The 19,534-nt window shown below is 41.0% G+C and overlaps 1 protein-coding gene across 3 annotated transcripts; it reads left to right on the top strand.

The window, feature by feature from the left end:
* Window positions 1-355: 355 nt before the first annotated feature.
* LOC129823940 (epidermal retinol dehydrogenase 2-like) lies at window positions 356-17,142 on the top strand. 3 transcript variants are annotated; one of them, XM_055883072.1, is made up of 7 exons: window positions 356-466; window positions 6,679-7,010; window positions 9,112-9,243; window positions 9,513-9,612; window positions 10,241-10,385; window positions 12,081-12,206; window positions 15,915-17,142. In XM_055883072.1, exons 2-7 carry the CDS (start codon window positions 6,690-6,692, stop codon window positions 16,009-16,011), a joined length of 921 nt encoding a protein of 306 aa, XP_055739047.1. In that variant the 5' UTR covers window positions 356-466; window positions 6,679-6,689; the 3' UTR covers window positions 16,012-17,142. The 3 variants fall into 3 exon arrangements, with proteins under 3 accessions (XP_055739047.1, XP_055739048.1, XP_055739049.1); XM_055883073.1 differs by lacking the exon at window positions 15,915-17,142 and adding an exon at window positions 13,114-13,898; XM_055883074.1 differs by having other exon boundaries at window positions 361-460.
* Window positions 17,143-19,534: the final 2,392 nt, after the last annotated feature.

Here is a 19,534-nt window from a genome sequence, read left to right as displayed (position 1 = left end):
GCTACTATGCTATGTTGTTGTCTTAGGTCTCACTTTATGTAGTGTTGTGGTGTCTCTCTTGTCGTGATCGGTGTTTTGTCCTATATTTTTAATCCCAGCCCCTGTTCCCGCAGGAGGCCTTTTGCCTGTTGGTAGGCCGTCATTGTAAATACGAATTTGTTCTTATTAAACTGACTTAAACTGCCTAGTTAAAACTGCCTAGTTAAATAAATAATATTCAACACTTTTATTGACCTCCATACTCCTTGCTTGGTGGGCAAAACAACGAAAAAACGCCACCTGCTGGAGGGAGACAGATTTTCCACCCGTTGGGCCTCACTTCCTTTCTGGCTTTGATCAGTGCCTTTGATTGGGTGTCATGTGACATTACATAACCAGGCTCCAGCTCAATTCAAGGAAAGTCGGCTGCACTGTTCAGGCATTTGACGACGGGAAAAGCAACGAATAAACCACGCTGAAGGTGCAGGTAACGTCACCGAAGACATATCTCAACATAAGGAGACAAAATTCTGGTTCAGTTCATGTCTTTTTTTTGCTTTGATTCGCGAGTGCACAGGTCGTTAACAGACCCGAATTTACAGTTGTAATGAAGCGATAGTTGTTAAATATGTAAGGTTGAAGCTGATTAAGAAACCAGGTTTACATCCAGAATTTTTTATGTGAGTCAAGGACGTGTCTGTTAGTGTCACGACGGGCCTGATGGAAACATTGAATTTGTCGGTAAACTTGACAAATGTCGACAAAATACGCTAAATGTATTATCTGGGAAATTACGGCGGAAACACCTTTATGCACAGATTTTGATGTTCAGAGTGGAAGAGGCTTTACTCAAACTAAAATATGTCCACGAAGTGATGAATGTTTGTATGGAGGTCAGTGTCGCATTTGGTTTAAAAAATGTAACTGATCATTTGCTACGTGAGACTTATTTCATCGAATAGAAGTTTCGCAGTGGTTAGGTTGGTATTCCCTGTTATAAGTGGACGCACGTGTCATTTCGGAACTGTGGAAATACAACTTTTAATCAGTTGTGCCTGTTATAGAGAGATGGACTCATTAGTATGGACATTGCCATTGAGGGCTACAAAGATGAGCCATCTATCTATATGGCCTCTTCACACGCGTATCTGCCCTCTCATTGTCTAGAATGGTCCCACCTGTTCTCGCCTGCTTTCCTTCTTTGAGGACATGTATTTCAATTGTTAGAGCGGTCACTTGACTATCTTATCAATATAATAGACCAACTTTGATATATTAAACCATCATATCGAAGTGAATTTTGAGTCACACAAGTTTGTATTTCCTTCTCATTTAACCTCTCGAAGTTTTGCCATACAGGACTTTGCTGCTGGCCCTTGCCTTTCTCTATCATTTTTCCAACCGTTAACAATGATCAGGTTTGCCAGGTCTAGCTAAAATTAAGAGTGAAAACCCCTAAAACCATCAAATTCAGTTTTCAATCAAAATAATTGTGAGGTGTAGAATGTCGCAAGTTAAAATATGAATTGCCCTTATTAAACTCTCCAGATAATTTTCCATCAATGGATGTCGATTAACTATAGACAAATCCGACAATAGAGGTTGAGTGTTGAAATAAAGGATCTCAATCTCTGTGCAAGAAATACTTGGAAGAACTTCAAAAAAATGTTAGGCTATTTTCTGGCAATTGTGCCAGATGTTAAGACTACAAACTTATAAATAAACCTTATTTTTATGCTAGTGGTTGTGGGATGAAATAGTCTGGGACAGTTGTATTAATTTGGGATCTATGTTTGGAATATTTATTTCTCGCATAGAATAGGTTGACTTTTGTACTATGGGGGATAGTAGATTGGCATAGGCTAGTGCTTTTGCTGTTTGTTAGGCCTACTTATCTTGTTGGCTGACAAAGTAAATGTGGACAGTTTTTCCAATATCTCCAATATGCACCTCAAAGCATTCTTCACTCATGCTGCCAAACTTATCCTAGTAAAACTGACTATCCTACTGATCCTCGACTTCGGCGATGCTATTTACAAAATATCCTCCAACACTCTACTCAACAAATATGATGTGGTCTATCACAGCGCCGGCCGTTTTCTCACCGAAACCCCATATACTACCCACCACTGTGACCTGTACACTCTCGTTGGCTGGCCCTCGCTTCATACTCGTCGACAAACCCACTGGCTCCAGGTCATCTACAAGTCTTTGCTAGGTAAAGCCCCGCCTTATGTCAGTTCACTGGTCACCACAGCGGCACACGCTCCAGCAGGTATATTTCATGGTCACCCCCAAAGCAAATTCCTCTTTTGGCCGCCTTTCCTTCCAGTTCTCTGCTGCCAATGACTGGAACGAACTGCAAAAATCGCTGAAGCTGGAGACTCATATCGCCCTCATTAACTTCAAGCACCAGCATTCAGAGCAGCTCACACATCATTGCACCTGTAAATAGCCCATCTGTAAATAGCCCATCCAACTACCTGATCCCCATACTGTATTTATTTATTTTGCACACCAGTATCTCAACTTGCACATTCATCTAATGCACATCTATCACTCCAGTGTTTAATTGCTATATCGTAATTTCCTCGCCACTATGGCCTATTTTATGGCCTTACCTCCCTTACCTCATTTGCAGACACTGTGTATATGTTGACTTTTTCCCTACTGTATTATTAACTGTTTGTTTATTCCATGTGTAACTCTGTGTTGTTGTCTGTGTCGAACTGCTGTGCTTTATCTTGGCCAGGTCGCAGTTGTAAATGAGAACTTGTTCTCAACTAGCCTACCTGGTTAAATAAAGGTGAAATTAAAAAAATTGGATACGGACGCGCGCAGTTGCTTCCCAGATGTCTGTCTTCACTTGTAGCCTGTGAGAAAGACCCGACCACTTGGAGAGCCATGTTAGTGAGGTGCTTCGGAGCACGCACCATTCTGGGCCAAGGGCACAACGGCCACTGGCCACCATAGGAATGTTTTTTTTTTTAGGGTGCATTATGGCCACACAGAGAATGCCGCCATGAAATTCTAGGCATTATCAAATTGTGAATTAGAAACTTATGAAGTGTGTAGGAATACCTATTTCTTTGTTAATTGCTCAACACAGAATAGCCGCATGTGCGCACTCCCTCAAATCGTTTGGAGAAAATATCCTTTATTTTATTCAGCTTTGTTCAATTGTATTCTTTATAATATAAAATAATGCCATTCTAAGCAAATCTTGTCAGCTAAATGAACTAGTGTAGCCCACAGCCATTTGCCATAGCCAGATCAGGACATAACATAAGGACAACTCAGAGTATGCCATTCTGTTCTTCTGAAATAGACTACATTTTCTTCATATCATGTTTCTTCAGATCTGTCTAAAATAATTAATGGATTTATTGTGAAGGCGTAAGCTATATGATTTGGCTATATGGATTTATTATACTTTTTAAAATGTAGATACTCTAAAGGTTTGCATCAGTGGGTTTTAGGAAGCCAGGAGATGCTAAATGTGTAATGCCAATTTACTGTGAGATCGACAGTTATTTGCTTGACAATCACCAGCTGATGCAATTTCGTGACCGCCACAGCCCTGGTTGAGGCCCGACTGATTTTCTTTAATATTTTTTTGATCCGCATGCCTAAAAAAAGGGAGGCCGCAGGCCACCTGTTGCCCATCCCTGATGTAGGCTATACCCGCATTGTACAGTCGTGGCCAAAAGTTTTGAGAATGACACAAATATTCATTTTCACAAAGTCTGCTGCCTCAGTTTGTATGATGGCAATTTGCATATACTCCAGAATGTTATGAAGAGTGATCAGATGAATTGCAATTCATTGAATTGAATCCTCCAAAAACATTTCCACTGCATTTCAGCCCTGCCACAAAAGGACCAGCTGACATCATGTCAGTGATTCTCTCGTTAACACAGGTGTGAGTGTTGACGAGGACAAGGCTGGAGATCACTCTGTCATGCTGATTGAGTTCGAATAACAGACTGGAAGCTTCAAAAGGAGGGTGGTGCTTGGAATCATTGTTCTTCCTCTGTCAACCATGGTTACCTGCAAGGAAACATGCGCTGTCATCATTGCTTTGCACAAAAAGGGCTTCACAGGCAAGGATAATGCTGCCAGTAAGATTGCACCTAAATCAAACATTTATCGGATCATCAAGAACTTCAAGGAGAGTGGTTAAATTGTTGTGAAGAAGGCTTCAGGGCGCCAAAGAAAATCCAGCAAGCGCCAGGACCGTCTCCTAAAGTTGATTCAGCTGCGGGATCGGGGCACCACCAGTACAGAGCTTGCTCAGGAATGGCAGCAGGCAGGTGTGAGTGCATCTGCATGCACAGTGAGGCAAAGACTTTTGGAGGATGGGTTGGTGTCAAGAAGGGCAGCAAAGAAGCCACTTCTCTCCAGGAAAACATCAGGGACAGACTGATATTCTGCAAAAGGTACAGGGATTGGACTACTGAGGACTGGGGTAAAGTCACTTTCTCTGAATCCCCTTTCCGATTGTTTGGGGCATCTGGAAAAAAGCTTGTTCGGAGAAGACAAGGTGAGCGGTACCATCAGTCCTGTGTCATGCCAACAGTAAAGCATCCTGAGACCAATTGTGGGGTTGCCTCTCAGCCAAGGGAGTGGGTTCACTCACAATTTTGCCTTAAAACACAGCCACGAATAAAGAATGGTACCAACACATCCTCCGAGAGCAACTTCTCCCAACCATCCAGGAACAGTTTGGTGACGAACAATGCCTTTTCCATCATGATGGAGCATAAGGCAAAAGTGATAATTAAGTGGCTCGGGGAACAAAACATCGATATTTTGGGTCCATGGCCAGGAAACTCCCCAGACCTTAATCCCATTGAGAACTTCTGGTCAATCCTCAAGAGGCGGGCGGACAAACAAAACCCACAAATACCAAGCATTGATTATGCAAGAATGGGCTACCATCAGTCAGGATGTGGCCCAGAAGTTAACTGACGGCATGCCAGGGCAGATTGCAGAGGTCTTGAAAAAGAAGGGTCAACACTGCAAGTATTGACTCTTTGCATCAACTTCATGTAATGGTCAAAAGCCTTGTCAGAGTTCAGAGTTGAAAATGTAACTTTTACCCGCAAAAGTAATTATGTGCACTACGTCATCACGCACAGTTTAATGGAGACACCCCTCTGGCATATTTTTTTTTTAATGAGGATTTGAGAGTATTCGCATTAAAATCTGTCGCCAATTTGATGGAAACCGCAGGCCTACCTTTTGCGTCGGTAAATTTTGGATACATTTTGAAATGCTGACATTTTGATACTTTTGTATTCACTCTGGCCTGTCATGTAGGGCTGGGCGGTATACCGTATTTTATAATATACCGGTATTGATGCACGGAACGGTTTGGGTATTTACTTTACCTTCTATAACGGTATTTTAATATTTGGTTTGTTATATGTGATACGGCATGTGTAATGTCCATTTTTTTTAGTTTCACTCAAGGAGCACATTTGTTGTTCCTGGACCACGAGGCTCTTGCTTTCAGTCTTCATGGTCAATGCAGCGCATGCAACAATGTTGACGACGACAATGCTGGTTTCACTTAGCGTTTTAATATAAATCCACTAGCGTTCTATAATTACACTTAGTTTGTCTTACATCTGCCAACAGCTAGTTTGTCTTTTCTTAGCAAGTTTGGCCTAAATCTTGTGAAGCCGCTAATCGCTAGCTAGATAATAAATGTACTGAATCAGAGCAGATTAGCTATACAGCCTGATAATACCAGTGTTGGTGTAGACCTGGATCAGCATGTTTGTGCAACTGTGTCTTCTAAATCAGAGGAATACGCAATGTAAGAATGTTAGCTACATGAAGTAGACCCTATAATCTTTTGCTACATTGAATGTTCTCAGAACATTCAAAATGTAGCCAAAGATTATAGGGTCCCCTAGGAAACACTTGTCAACACTTTTTGGTGTCTACCCTGTCACAATAACTCCTCCCCATGGCATTTTCATTCGTTGCCATGTCAAACACTGTATTCAAGTGCCCATTATTATATTCCAACTATAGAATTTGAATTATCAAGTGTTTTGCTCTAAATTGCAAGTCAAATTGCAATTGCAACATTTGGTTCAAAATGAGGCCTAGATGGTTTGACAATATTGTGCAGCCCTACGTGGAAATCATCTCAAATGAGTGCAGGAAATGTATAAATGATTTTGGGTTGAATAGAACCGTATAAAATAATGAGAATGGAGAAGACTGATTTTGAAATCGCTTAGCAACCTAGGGTCACGCATTACTCAAAGCAAATGTAGTACTTTTTATTCTTCAAAAACATTAAGTACGTCATCAATTTCTTTTTTCAATATCATGATATATTTTGTCCATTGCCCAGCCCTAATTCAGTGCACATGCATTTTGTTTACATCACAATCAAACTTGTGTGTTTTGAGTTTGTGTGATTTCATGAATAGCCTAGTTGCATTTCTTGCATTATATTATCACTTGAAAGTTATCCTTTTCAGATCAAACAATGCTGATCCTATAGGCTACAGAAATGTATTTGACAACTACAAAAGCAGAACACTAAACTGCAGTTTGGGCTATAAAACACTTGTCTGCAATTTATTCAATAGACAAACAAATAAGCCTGCATAACAATAAAGTCAAACAGAAGTTGGCAAACAAATTAACTTTTAATTGTGACAACTGTCTTTCCAGGGATCAGCAAAATGAATTTCCTCCTGGAAACCCTTCAAGTGATTGTAATGTCGATCTATTACAACATGGAGGCGTTTGTCCGACTGTTCATCCCTCCCAAGAACAAAAATGTCACCGGTGAAATCGTCCTCATCACTGGGGCGGGCAGCGGCATTGGCCGGCTCATGGCTGAGAAGTTTGCCCCCCTGGGCGTTTCTCTGGTCTTGTGGGACATCAACCAGGAGGGCATCAAGGAGACGTCAAGGCTAGTGATGGAGAAGGGGGCGACTAAGGTCCACTACTACTTGTGTGACTGCAGTGACAAGGCCGACGTCTACAGAGTGGCTGACAAGGTAATCCACCTGATTCTTATCAACTAGTCTTCCATCAAGACTATACTTTGCGGAATTAGTGTTGCTGCTTTGTTGGGTAATTCTCAGCAAGCCTTATGCTCTCCTGTGATTGGATGGCAGTGATATTAAATAGAGATTCCAGAGGGTTGAAAACGGCATAATTTTTTTAAAGCCTTCCATTGGACTCGTGTCAATGTATAGCTCATACATGCATAATAAACAATCGACAGTCCTCTCCCAGCGGAAAAGTCACAGAATCCTTAGTTTAAACTGCCATCATTTAGTGCAAGAGATCAATGTAATTGATCCTGTCGTGTAATGAACACGCACACTGAAGAAAGTGGGCTGAACAATTAATAAAATCGCCACCGGACAATTTTACATTGAGTTACTTTTTATTATTACATTTTGTTTTAGTCTACTTGGTAAATATTTTCTTAACCAACAGTGCAGTTCAAGAAGAGTTAAGAGCTTGTATAGTAAGCATTTCACGGTAAAGTCTGTGGTATTTGGCGCATGTGTCAAAGTTTGATTTGAGTGGCTGCATGCTCTTGCCATTAGTTAATTTGAGAACAGCGAGAGTACATTGAATACATCAATCAAATTCATGCATCAGAAGTTAGATCTATTAGACCTCTGTAGAAGTGTCATTTGTCTCTTTCAATGCATTTCTCTGCAAACCAGAAAATGTTGTGCGCTAAAGATGGTATTGTAGCCACACAAATACATTTAAAAGGTAATTGTCAACCTTATCAGAAACACTGACAACCTTTTTAAATGGATACGTTGGGATTTTGGTGATGAGGCCCTTTATCTTCTTCCCCATAGTCAGATGAACTCGTGGATACCATTTTTGTCTCTTTGTCCAGTAGGATGGAAGTTTGGTAATTTTGGTTGAAGTCAGTATATTCCAAAACTGAGATTTGTGTAATGGAGTTTGTCAGGACTGATGAGGTTGGGTTTTGAGTTGAATCATGCCCACCAACACGGGATGGTAACGCGCAGGGAGAATTGTCATGTATGTGCTGATTGCGCACTATCCAATCGTACGGCAGAACAGAGATGGTGAGACACATTACACAGCGCCTCGGACTTGTTAACTTATGTAATGTTGAAATATCATTTGTCCCCTAAGCCCTTTGTGGAGTGGCCACTTGTTCACCTGTTTGATAGTGTTCACTTGAGTCTGCCCAGTGCTTGACTTGGACGGAAATAGGAGTCTGTAGGCTACTCATTATGGGTGACGGTACCGTTTTATATTAAGTCGCAGGAACTCCACTATACTTTTTAACTAATATTCTATAAGAGGTGCAGGAACTCAGTCAGTAGAAAATATGAGGTGCCGGTACAGAGTTCTATGCCCTCCTGCCCAAGTCGAGCACTGGGTCTGCTACTGTTTTGAAATTGTGCCAGACAGATAATAGATAGTGAGAAAGTTGTAAAAACATAACAGTACCTTAGCTCACTCGCCAGTAAGCCGAATTTCGTTAACGTGGCTTCCCTGCTCAATGTGCCTGCAAGCTACTACTAGCTAGCTTCATTGTTTTTTGGCATTGATAAACGGCGTGTAGCTTGTGCTTTATTTGCGATAGTTTGCTAGCTTGCTGTCCTGTGCAGCAGCAGACTTGATAGTCTACAGTGCACTACTAGCTTTCATGCACATTTTTGAACTTGAGAAATACTGCACCAAACCCCAATTGTGACTAAAACGTCCTTGGCAAAAATGTCAATGAATGACAGATTTCTTGATTCATTCTGAATATTTTGAGGAAGTGGTATGATATTGGCTATGTTGTTGCGATGGTGTCTCAAGAGCGACAAACAACACTAACTGCCAGGGTACGATAACACACACATCGAACCACAACCCCAAGACTGAAATCTGAGCAACAGAAAAACACATGGGAAATCGACCAGTTCAGTCCCTCTTAAAATACCCCCCCCCCCCCACCCAGGTCCAACCTGTTACCCATGTCCATAATTACACAGCAACAATGTTATATAATCCTTACCCTAAGTGAGTCGCCAGGATGTAGGAAACAAAAATATGTTGTGTGTTTTTGAAGTAGTGTGGTAAAAGTTAACACATGCCTATGTTTAGGTCAAGAGAGAGGTGGGGGATGTAAGCATTCTCATAAACAACGCAGGCATCGTCACAGGCAGGAAGTTCATGGATGCACCAGACTCCCTCATTGAGAAAACCTTTGAAGTTAACACCATGGCACATTTTTGGGTGAGCAAATTAAATGACTAGTGCATATCTGCTACACTGTCCTGTCTGGTTTCTCTCACTTGTTGTCTTTGTCGGTCAGCGCAGGCATTTTAAATGTGAAAGCATTATCCTAAATCCGCCAATATGTTTATAAAAATTTGATGGCTCTAACCTCATTGTAGGCCTATGTCCCTTGTAGTGTCAATTCCACCCACACCCATCAAATGACCACAGATCTGTGTACAGATTCATATTTCATTGTATAAGTTCTACCGCTAATTTCTCTCTAGACATATAAAGCCTTTCTCCCAGCGATGACTGCCAACAACCACGGTCATCTGGTCAGCATTGCCAGTTCAGCTGGTCTGATTGGTGTCAATGGGCTAGCAGGTAAATCACCCACTATGCATGACTTACTCCAATGTTCCTCAATACAGGACCTGGAGAGCGACAGGAGGTGCAGGCTTCTGTTCCGGTCCAGCACCAAGACCTGATGGCTAATCAATGTTTGACTGGCTTAAATCAGGTGTTGGTGCAATGCAAGAACAAAAGCCTGCACAGAAAATCTAAGGACATTTATTTGTCACATGCTTCGTAAAGAACGGGTGTAGACTAACAGTGAAATGCTTACAGGTCCTTTTCCCAACAGTGCTACACACCCTGAAGCCATTGTGCAGAACATTACCTTTGTCTATGCTGTAAACTCTGGCCAGTACATTATGCAATCAGATTCCTATCGTGGAGCTGATCGATACAGATGTTATCAGTCGACCTCGAATGGGGTAGAGGTTTAATGTGTAACTTATTATACTACTGTACTGTAGTTGACGGTTCCAAAGACAGACAGGTAGATGGATGGAAAAATGGTTCAAGGACAGTCTATTTCAACATTTAATTAACATTGACATTGCCAATGCAATTTCACAATTTAGTATAGACAAACATTATCTTGCTGTAGAGACCTTTGTTTAACCTGCTCTAAAACTGTTTGCAAATACATGTTTCTCTCTCCTGATAGATTACTGTGCCAGTAAGTTTGCTGCTATTGGCTTTGCTGAGTCTGTGGCTCTGGAGCTGCTGGCTACTGGGAAGGATGGAGTCAAGACTACCATAGTGTGTCCATTCTTCATCAATACTGGCATGTTCGATGGCTGCAATACTAAGTAAGTTATCTGCCATAAGGTGTTATACAGGATTTAATTTGACTTTAAAGTTGTCATATTATATTTAATGCTTTTATAAAGGGTTATCCTCTTTGCATATATTTTAATAAAGTTTCTCATTAAAAGTTTGAGATTGAATCCTGCTAAAAGGGTATGCATCCATGTAGAAAACTACTTTAATATGCAATCCCTTTAAATGCCAGGGCCAGTTCTGTTTCTTTGACACTCTCTATGAGAGACCTTTGAAATTGTGTTTGGTTCTTTTGAATGACCTCGTCTCAGCATTGACAGGGCAAAATAGATTGTGTTGTGGCAGGACTTACAAAAGTTCTAGGACACTTCCTCTCTGAGCTGTGTGCTTGTGAGTTACTAAGGCCTATTGTCCCAACACTATGTATAAAAGGTCACACACATAGGTCAAGTATGTGGACTGATACTCAACGTTGCTAGTCAAAATTGCTGACCCTATGGTACAATTAAGTGTTAATGCCAGAGAAGCTGGCGTTTGGAGGATATATTGGCAGGGGTGTTAGGAAAATCGTTCCAATATATCTTCCAAACACTGGCTTCAAAGGCATTATCACTTTTATACTACGAGTTACCAACATATTCAAATAATGATTGACATATTTTCATTAACGTAATTTTGATTAATTTATTCATACTATTTCATCCTTCCACAAGATATAGTCCTGACACAAATCTAGGGTTCCTACCCAAGCCGGCTGGTCGTTCGTTCTATCGGTTCGGTTGCCGGAGACGCGACCCAGTTCAGTCTTTTTGTTCTGTATCTAAGGACGTGACCCAGTCGTTAGTATGGCAATGGAAAATTTAGAACGGTCTGGCAACGTTTTTATCCCTTGCTTGCTCGCTAGCTAGCCAATTACGGCTAACTTACAGTAACGTCAAACAGTGCAGCCAGAATAACAGCAAAGTAGCTGCGTTTGTTTTAATCTGTTTTCTAGTGACATTTATTTGGATACATCCATAACAATGAGCTAATGATGCGCAATTTCACCTGGCATAGGAAATCTGCTCTCTCGTCAGGACACTTGTTCAGAGGAGCTAGCCAACAACACAGCTAACACGATCACTTTAAATTGAAGCTGGAAAGACGGCAAACTCGCTGAATTTTGTTTTAGCTGTTTCTATTGACATTTCATTGTGTATACATGCATACAAATTATGCCAGCTGATTCATTCATGACTGGCTGAGAAAAGATGCATGTTTGTCTCCTCCCGACACGTTCATTATTATGGGACAGCTGAAGATCGAATTTCAATATTGAAACAATGTTGCAAATGTCGTAGAGACTGACAGCAAGGTTTATACAAATCTCCGTTGTTCAAAAATCAATGCTAGTATAAAATAAATGGTAGATCATTTATAGAGGCTTTTTATAGTGGAGATCAAGTTTATAAATTGCCCGGCTGGGCTGATAAAACAGTGGATTGCGAAGTGAGATGGAACATAGTAAATAGGCATTTGAACGTCATAGATTTAACTTGTGGAATAGATACCATACCGACTGCAATGGGGGTTTTAACCAATCAGCATCCAGGATTATACCCACACGTTGTATAATTTCACTATCAACAACAAACATAGAAGTGTGTAATGTACACAAGAAGCATTACATACTATGGACTGGCTACAGTTGTGCTAGTAGGTAAACTAAATTGTTTCCCCCACAGGTGGCCTCTCTTGTTGCCTATCCTGGATCCAGACTATGTAGCAAACAAGATCATTGAAGCCATTTTAACTGACCAGGTCTACCTTCTGCTCCCAAAGACCATGTATCTTGTCATATGCCTGAAGAAGTGAGTTCCTTCATGTTCTTCCACTCTACACTTCATGATGGGATAGCATGCTGGGTTTAGCTATTTGTCGCACTGCCTCAATCACAGAGATCTGCTGCACAAACACGCACAATGACACTGTCAGTCACTCCATTCCAATACTCAGAAATGGTTACATGCTCAAAATGCACAGTATTGTCATACCCCTGGTCACAAACGGTTTCCTTCACTATTATATGCCCAGGTAGGGTGCACTCGGTCTAGTTTTCTAGCCTCCCTCCCTGACAAGTTAACTTTCAAGTCTTTCAATTAGCATAATCCACATCTTCCCTAGATGTCACTTTTTACAGCATGTTTTTACTATTCCTGACCCAAACTAGCCTGTTAGTGAGTCTTCAAGTCTCGGACAGGATGGTGAATTATTTACTGTAGTAAATACTGTAGTAATTGACGAGGAAGGATGAACAGACAAATATCTGGTTAGTGACTAGCAGTTGTAGAGAAACCAAACCACCCCAAGCTTTAAGTCAAAGCGTTTTTATACTGTTGGTATATGTGGACCCAAGCATTTGAGCTCGGTTGCCAAGCAACAGCTTTAGTATTTTGTCTATGGACGAATGCATTGCCAGGCTAAACTGTGAGCACTTATGATACTTGTTACTTCACTACATCAGGCAGGCTGTCAGTTCTGATATAGTTCAAAGAAACTTGTTATATTTTTTCACTAACATACATTCAAGTACATGTGGTATCTTAAGACATTGTGACACAATGTGGTTATTTGGGGGCACATTAATGATCACAGGTTCTGGTTGAAAATGTCACTTCAGATCCACTATGGATGGTTATTCATCTTAGATGGTTAATGCACAAAGGGTGATGTGAGTGTTTATAAAGTTGCTGACCTCCCTTCACCGTGTCCTTATAGCTCCTTGAGGTGGAAGCAGGCAGCTCTCCTGGGGAAGTACCTGGGTGCCTTCGAGAACCCAGAGCACTGTGAGACAACAAGCCTTAAGCTGCACTGATCTTCACTTGAGCCCCTTGCACTCTGACCCTCGTTTAACCCATGCCTATGGTCAACACACTCACACACCCTCAGGGTGTGAATTGTGTTTTCTGTAAAATACGAAGCCATTCGTGCATCAGCATCACTGGCTACCGATAGCAAAATGTAGATTTAACGGTTATGTCTACATTTCACACTGTTAAGAGAGAGCACGGAGGTGATTTCTGTTAGCATAACATGTACATTATCCAACAGCTTGAGGTAAATTGTCAGCATTACTTTTTCAGAGGTATCAGGGAATTCAATCTGCATAGTGTTACTGCATTATCACTAGTATTGAAGGTACATTCTGTCACTTTATTTGTGAAACAAAGACCTCACCCAAAGCCCTGTAGAAGGATTGTACATGTGCATTGATTAATTTGCATACAGATACGTATTTTAGGGAACTAGTGGGAGGGAAGGGAGTTTGTTTGTTTTTGACTAGTGCATTACGAAAATCTGTCAAAGCTGTTTGAATGTTTCACTTGGGCCTAATGCCATTGTTAGAGGCATTGTGCATTAATTAAATACCTGTTACAGTATGTAGAAATGCACTTTTGTGGTTGGGTGTATCTTCAACTTTTTATATGGCCATAATTGTAAATCCCATCGGGATATGTGACTACTTCAAGTATTATAATAAAAAACGTGTTTTTGTAAGACGGGATGAAGTCGTCTGTTAGTCTAAACTCTACAATCATTCAGCAAGCCCTCACTCATACCCAGTGCAAACCTAGTCAGGGCTAACACAGTTGTTACAGGGGTGTATTTAATGAGGGGAAACAACCTGATACACAGCTGGTATGATTCTCATTGTATGACAATCATATATTTTCTTATCTACACCATACATTTCTATCAGAACTTTTTGTTATGTTGTACCCTCCTGAACATGCCCCTAGAAATGGGGAAGCAGTTTCTGTTGTAATGTCAGGGACGCTTGGGTACACCCCAGGGCATATTGCATCGATCATATCATTAAAAAAATCACTTTTTCAATTTATTTTTGAAGGCTATTAAAAGGTCATCAATGTCCTCCCTCTGCCAACGTGACATCACAACACCTTGTATTTGGCTGCACAGTAAGCTGAATTCTGATCTTTTTTAAACTATTTGGTCTTTTGCCAAATCCGATCAGCTCTGAAAATATCTTATTTGAAAAGTTGAGGTGTTGTCCAAATGACCAATTGGTGGAGAAAAAGATGAGAATTAGGCTGCCTTTGTATCTCCATAAGGCTGGCAGGTACCCGTAAATGCTTACCAAGCTATCCCAAAGGCCGGCAGATGGCGCTATTGATCTGGAATTGATGGTTCCAGCTTACCGTCCAAACGCTTTGTATGCAGCTGCCAATACACTCGTATTACCGTGGACCGGTTCATACCTAAAACATGTTCTATTCCGGCTGCAAAGGTGTCGATTTCCTACATTTTAATGGCGAGAAGGAGGAAACAAACTGAGAAGATATGGTGTTTTCAAAGAACGTACTCATTTTCCACCACCAAGCTAGTGGTTAATGCTACTTCTTGTTGCACCCTGAATTCAGTCAGGGGTAAACCACACTGCTGCAACCTGATTGGCTGAACGCGATACATAACACCTGAGACTAGCATTCCTAGGCATTTGCCACTTTAGCTTGGTGGTGGAAAAGGGTGTTTTCATAAAGAAAGTATGCATATATTCCGCCCTTCCTGCCATTAAATCTAGTTAAGGAGGAAGTCGATGCCTTTGCAGCCTGAAAGGATAATGTTTTAGTTACGAACCAGTCCAGGAGGATACAAGTCTGTTACCGGCTGCATACAATGCGTTTTAACGGTAAGATGGAAATGACTATCGCCATCTGCCAGCCTTTGGGCTGTTGCTAAGCACTTACTTTGGCATCCGTATTTGACATAAATGCATATGAGCAGTTGCTGTTATAGAAGCACCTGGTTGAGTGGACTGCAAGACTACATTTAGCTGGATACAACACAGATTTATTCAGACCCACACCTGATTAGGACTGCAGTTTACAAATGATCTGCAACCTCAACATTTTAAATCTACACCGGGCTTTTTGTGTTATGGAAATGTCCTTGAAAGAGGGCTTTTAGAAATTTGAACAGGCTGAGTATGTCTGGTGGAAGTCTTGATTTGGAATGATTTCCATGGCTACTTTAGTTCCTTGAGGCCTTTGAGAATGAGTCTGAATGAAAGAGTGAGTCGTTAGCTTCATGTCGAATACAACACAATACAGCCATGACGAATACAGTAGACGTAATCACTCGCCACCAATTAGACGAAATGATTAAAGCATGAAATGGCTTCTCTTTAACATCTTAAGTAGTGCAATTATGAGGTTATTATGCCCTTTGAAATAAGATTTGTTACTGGACCGGAAGACATTCAAACAGCGTCTATTATACCCTGAATAATTTATTGGTTTTTCATCAGTGTTTTCTTTAATTAAGGGGTTTAATTTAGTCCCACTGTGATTACCAGTTAGCCTAACTAACAGAATATATTACTAGCCTAACTATCAGAATAGATCACTTAATGTAGTTGGTTCTAATGAAGTTCCAAAGAAGTAATTTGGACTCATTTTCTCTTCTAGACGATGTTTGTTGTTCTAATAAGCTATAAATTGCGCATTGCAGTGATCATTGATACTATGTAGCCTAATTGACTGTTTTTATCACCACAGTATTATGCCCGTCAAGCTTGGGATTCTGCTGGGGATGTATCTGGGAGCGTTCAACTTTATGGATGCTTTCAAAGGACGCGTCAAGAAGGTGGAGTAGATAAGAGAGAGAAAAAAAGAGACAACATACTCTGTAATATTAGTGCCTCAAAGGAGATTAATAGTGCCTGTCATGTTTCTGTATTTGTTTCTCTTTTTACATGTTTTATTCTTGTTTATAATTCATTTTAGTTATTGAAGAAAAGCCTATGTACTAGTTTAACTCTGCAGACAAATTATATGTGTAGGCTGTATTGGTAATCAAATAATTAATGTATTACCTTAAAAAAAAAAAGATGATATGTAACATGGTATTTTTTTAGCATAAACATATGGTGTTAGCTCACTACACTGACACGTAAGTATTGCTAAATTTGGTAGCTATTTCACTCTTGTAACATTCAGTGGAATACGTCCTCTTTTTGGCCTAAAGGAAAATTGGAAGGTTTTTATTATTGTTGATGCACTTTTTAATTTTTTTAAATGTTCATTTGTTTTATAAGGTCCATTGTTTTGAGGTCAAACCAGTTTCACCCACAGTGGTAACCAGAACCACAGATGTTGAATTGAAGTCAACTTCACAGTAGAGTAGTATGGAGGTACAGTATACTGCAATGTTGTCATCAGAGTTTTAGATTACCTCATGCGCACACATGCACAATACACATTAGAAACGGCCTAGTAGAGAAGCTCAGGAAACTGTCATGTAAAGCATCATTACCTGTGTGTACTGAGCTAGTTTTGTGAAGTTGGCTAAGTCTACAGCAGCCAGATGACGGTTTACTCTACTGTCAATCATCAATGAAGTAACAATGCACATGCATTCAATGGCTCTGTACAGAAGTGCTAGGCATAGGATCGGAAGGTTAGGATAAATACATTTCTGTTTAGTTGGAAATGAGTCAAATAGTTTGCATATACAGTATTTGTCCTCTGAACCTACCCTTTATATTTGAACAACTGAGCTGTTTATTGGTTAAAGGAAGATGTTTTCCTTTGACACTGAAGAGATGACAATATGAGCTAATCATTTTATTTCAACCATGTGTCATGTTACATATTAATTATCGCTCTTTTAGCATTTTGTTATGTGTGTAACTGTTGGTATCTGAACATTATCCATTTTTACGTATTTGTGTTGAAAGCCAAATGTCATGAGACAATTATTAATAGTAAAAAGTTTGAAATCAAAGTCTTCTGTCTGGCTTTTTTTATTTTTATTGCTCAGGCGGTTCTGGAATGGTCCCTGACAAGGTACTAAATGTGGTTACTTGGTGATTGTGTGATCATAGCGCCATCTTGTGGAGAACTTAAAACCCTTTCTAGTCCTGTCAATGACTTTCCTGACTAAGGCTGCACATCACTCCTCGCTGTGTACCATATCAGTCTGCATGTCAGCCAGGCTAGTGAATGACAACAGTTTGATTCAAACCCAGATGTCTCCAAATACAATGGATACATCTGGGGGAGATGTGATGCATTAGATAATATTTTAAACATCTGATTTAACCTCCTGACCCTTCAGTTGTTACTCAGTTTGTTGTCTTATCTGGAGAGAATTGCAATATTGTTATCTAGATGTGAAGTACAGTTGACTTACTGATACTGATCTTGTTTTATCATAACTGATGTGAAATAATGTTCAACTGATGCTGACCTTGGTGTAGGTTTGCAAAGTCTTGTATGTAGTGTAGGTGAGATTATTTGGGACAATGCAATACTACATTTTGTTCACTAGAGGTCACTGGTGTCATAGAGGGGATAGACCGTTCTTGGAACCCTCAGAAGCCTAGCAGCCTGAAATACAGTGCAACAAAAATTCTAGTCTGGTACCAATTTCTTTTTCTCTTGCACAAAATTGTATTGCATAGACATTGATAGTTTAAAGCATTCATGTGGGAATACTGTATTCCAGAACAGACATTTCACAATGCAAATCATAAGTGATTAAGGTTATTCTCAAAGTGCGCAATAACCATACATCCCTTCCTTGGCTCTCTTGATGACGTTACATGCTCTAAACAGTGCATGCTGAAAGGCAGTGCATGGTCAATCCAACGTCTGCGTTGGCCGTGCAGCATTTAAAGCCAATTTATGCTTGATCTGCGTATGTGGTCAGAGGCGCCGTATGGATGGTGTGACGCAATTGCGGAGACTCCAGAGGGATGCCGAGGCCAAAATGAGCTCAAATTTTATTTGTCACATACACATGATTAGCAGATGTTAATGCGAGTGTAGCGAAATGCTTGTGCTTCTAGTTCCGACCATGCATTAATATCTAACAAGTTATTTAACCTAACAATTTCACAACAACTACCTTATACACACAAGTGTAAAGAAATTAATAAGAATATGTACATAAAAATATATGAATGAGTGATGGCCGAACGGCATAGGCAAGATGCAGTAGATGGTATAGAGTACAGTATAAACATATGAGATGAGTAATGTAGGGTATGTAAACATTTATATAAAGTGGCATTGTTTAAAGCGGCTAGTGATACATTTATTACATCAATTTCTCCATTATTAAAGTGGCTAGAGTTGAGTCAGTATGTTGGCAGCAGCCACTCAATGTTAGTGATGGCTGTTTAACAGTCTGATGGCCTTGAGATAGAAGATGTTTTTCAGTCTTTCGGTCCCCGCTTTGATGCACTTGTACTGACCTCACCTGCTAGATGATAGCGGGGTGAACAGGCAGTGGCTCGGGTGGTTGTCCTTGATTAACTTTTTGGCCTTCCTGTGACATCGGGTGGTGTAGGTGTCCTGGAGGGCAGGTAGTTTGCCCCCGGTGATGCGTTGTGCAGACCTCACTACCCTCTGGAGAGACTTACGGTTATGGGCAGAGCAGTTGCCGTACCAGGCGGTGATACAGCCCGACAGGATGCTATCGATTGTGCATCTGTAAAGGTTTGAGTGTTTTTAGTGACAAGCCGAATTTCTTCAGCCTCCTGAGGTTGAAGAGGGGCTGCTGTGCCTTCTTCACCACACTGTCTGTGTGGGTGGACCATTTCAGTTTGTCTGTGATGTGTACGCCGAGGAACTTAACTTTCCACCCTCTCCACTACTGTCCCGTCGATGTGGATAGGGGGCTGCTCCCTCTGCTGTTTCCTGAAGTCCACGATCATCTCCTTTGTTTTGTTGACATTGAGTGTGAGGTTATTTTCCTGACACCACACTCCGAGGGCCCTCACCTCCTCCCTGTAGGCCGTCTCGTCGTTGTTGGTAATCAAGCCTACCACTGTAGCGTCGTCTGCAAACTTGATGAGTGAGTTGGAGGCGTGCATGGCCACGCAGTCGTGGATGAACAGGGAGTACAGGAGAGGGCTCAGAACGCACCCTTGTGGGGCCCCAGTGTTGAGGATCAGCGGGGTGGAGATGTTTTTACCTACCCTCACCACCTGGGAGTGGCCCGTCAGGAAGTCCAGGACCCAGTTGCACAGGGCGGGGTCGAGACCCAGGGTCTCGAGCTTAATGACGAGTTTGGAGGGTACTATGGTGTTAAATGCTGAGCTGTAGTCGATGAACAGCATTCTTACATAGGTATTCCTCTTGTCCAGATGGGTTAGGGCAGTGTGATTGCG

The sequence above is a fragment of the Salvelinus fontinalis genome, chromosome 26, assembly GCF_029448725.1.
Source record: "Salvelinus fontinalis isolate EN_2023a chromosome 26, ASM2944872v1, whole genome shotgun sequence".
NCBI lineage: Eukaryota > Metazoa > Chordata > Actinopteri > Salmoniformes > Salmonidae > Salvelinus > Salvelinus fontinalis.
Note: the sequence above shows the minus strand (reverse complement) of the source record. Positions and strands in the feature narration are given on the sequence as shown.

Bases quoted from the DNA above. Each gene is read 5' to 3' on its own strand.
- LOC129823940 (XM_055883072.1), top strand. From the start codon at position 6,690: ATGAATTTCCTCCTGGAAACCCTTCAAGTGATTGTAATGTCGATCTAT. The intron at 10,386-12,080 runs GTAAGTTATCTG...TTTCCCCCACAG, and splicing joins TTCGATGGCTGCAATACTAA to GTGGCCTCTCTTGTTGCCTA. The intron at 12,207-15,914 runs GTGAGTTCCTTC...TTATCACCACAG, and splicing joins CTTGTCATATGCCTGAAGAA to TATTATGCCCGTCAAGCTTG.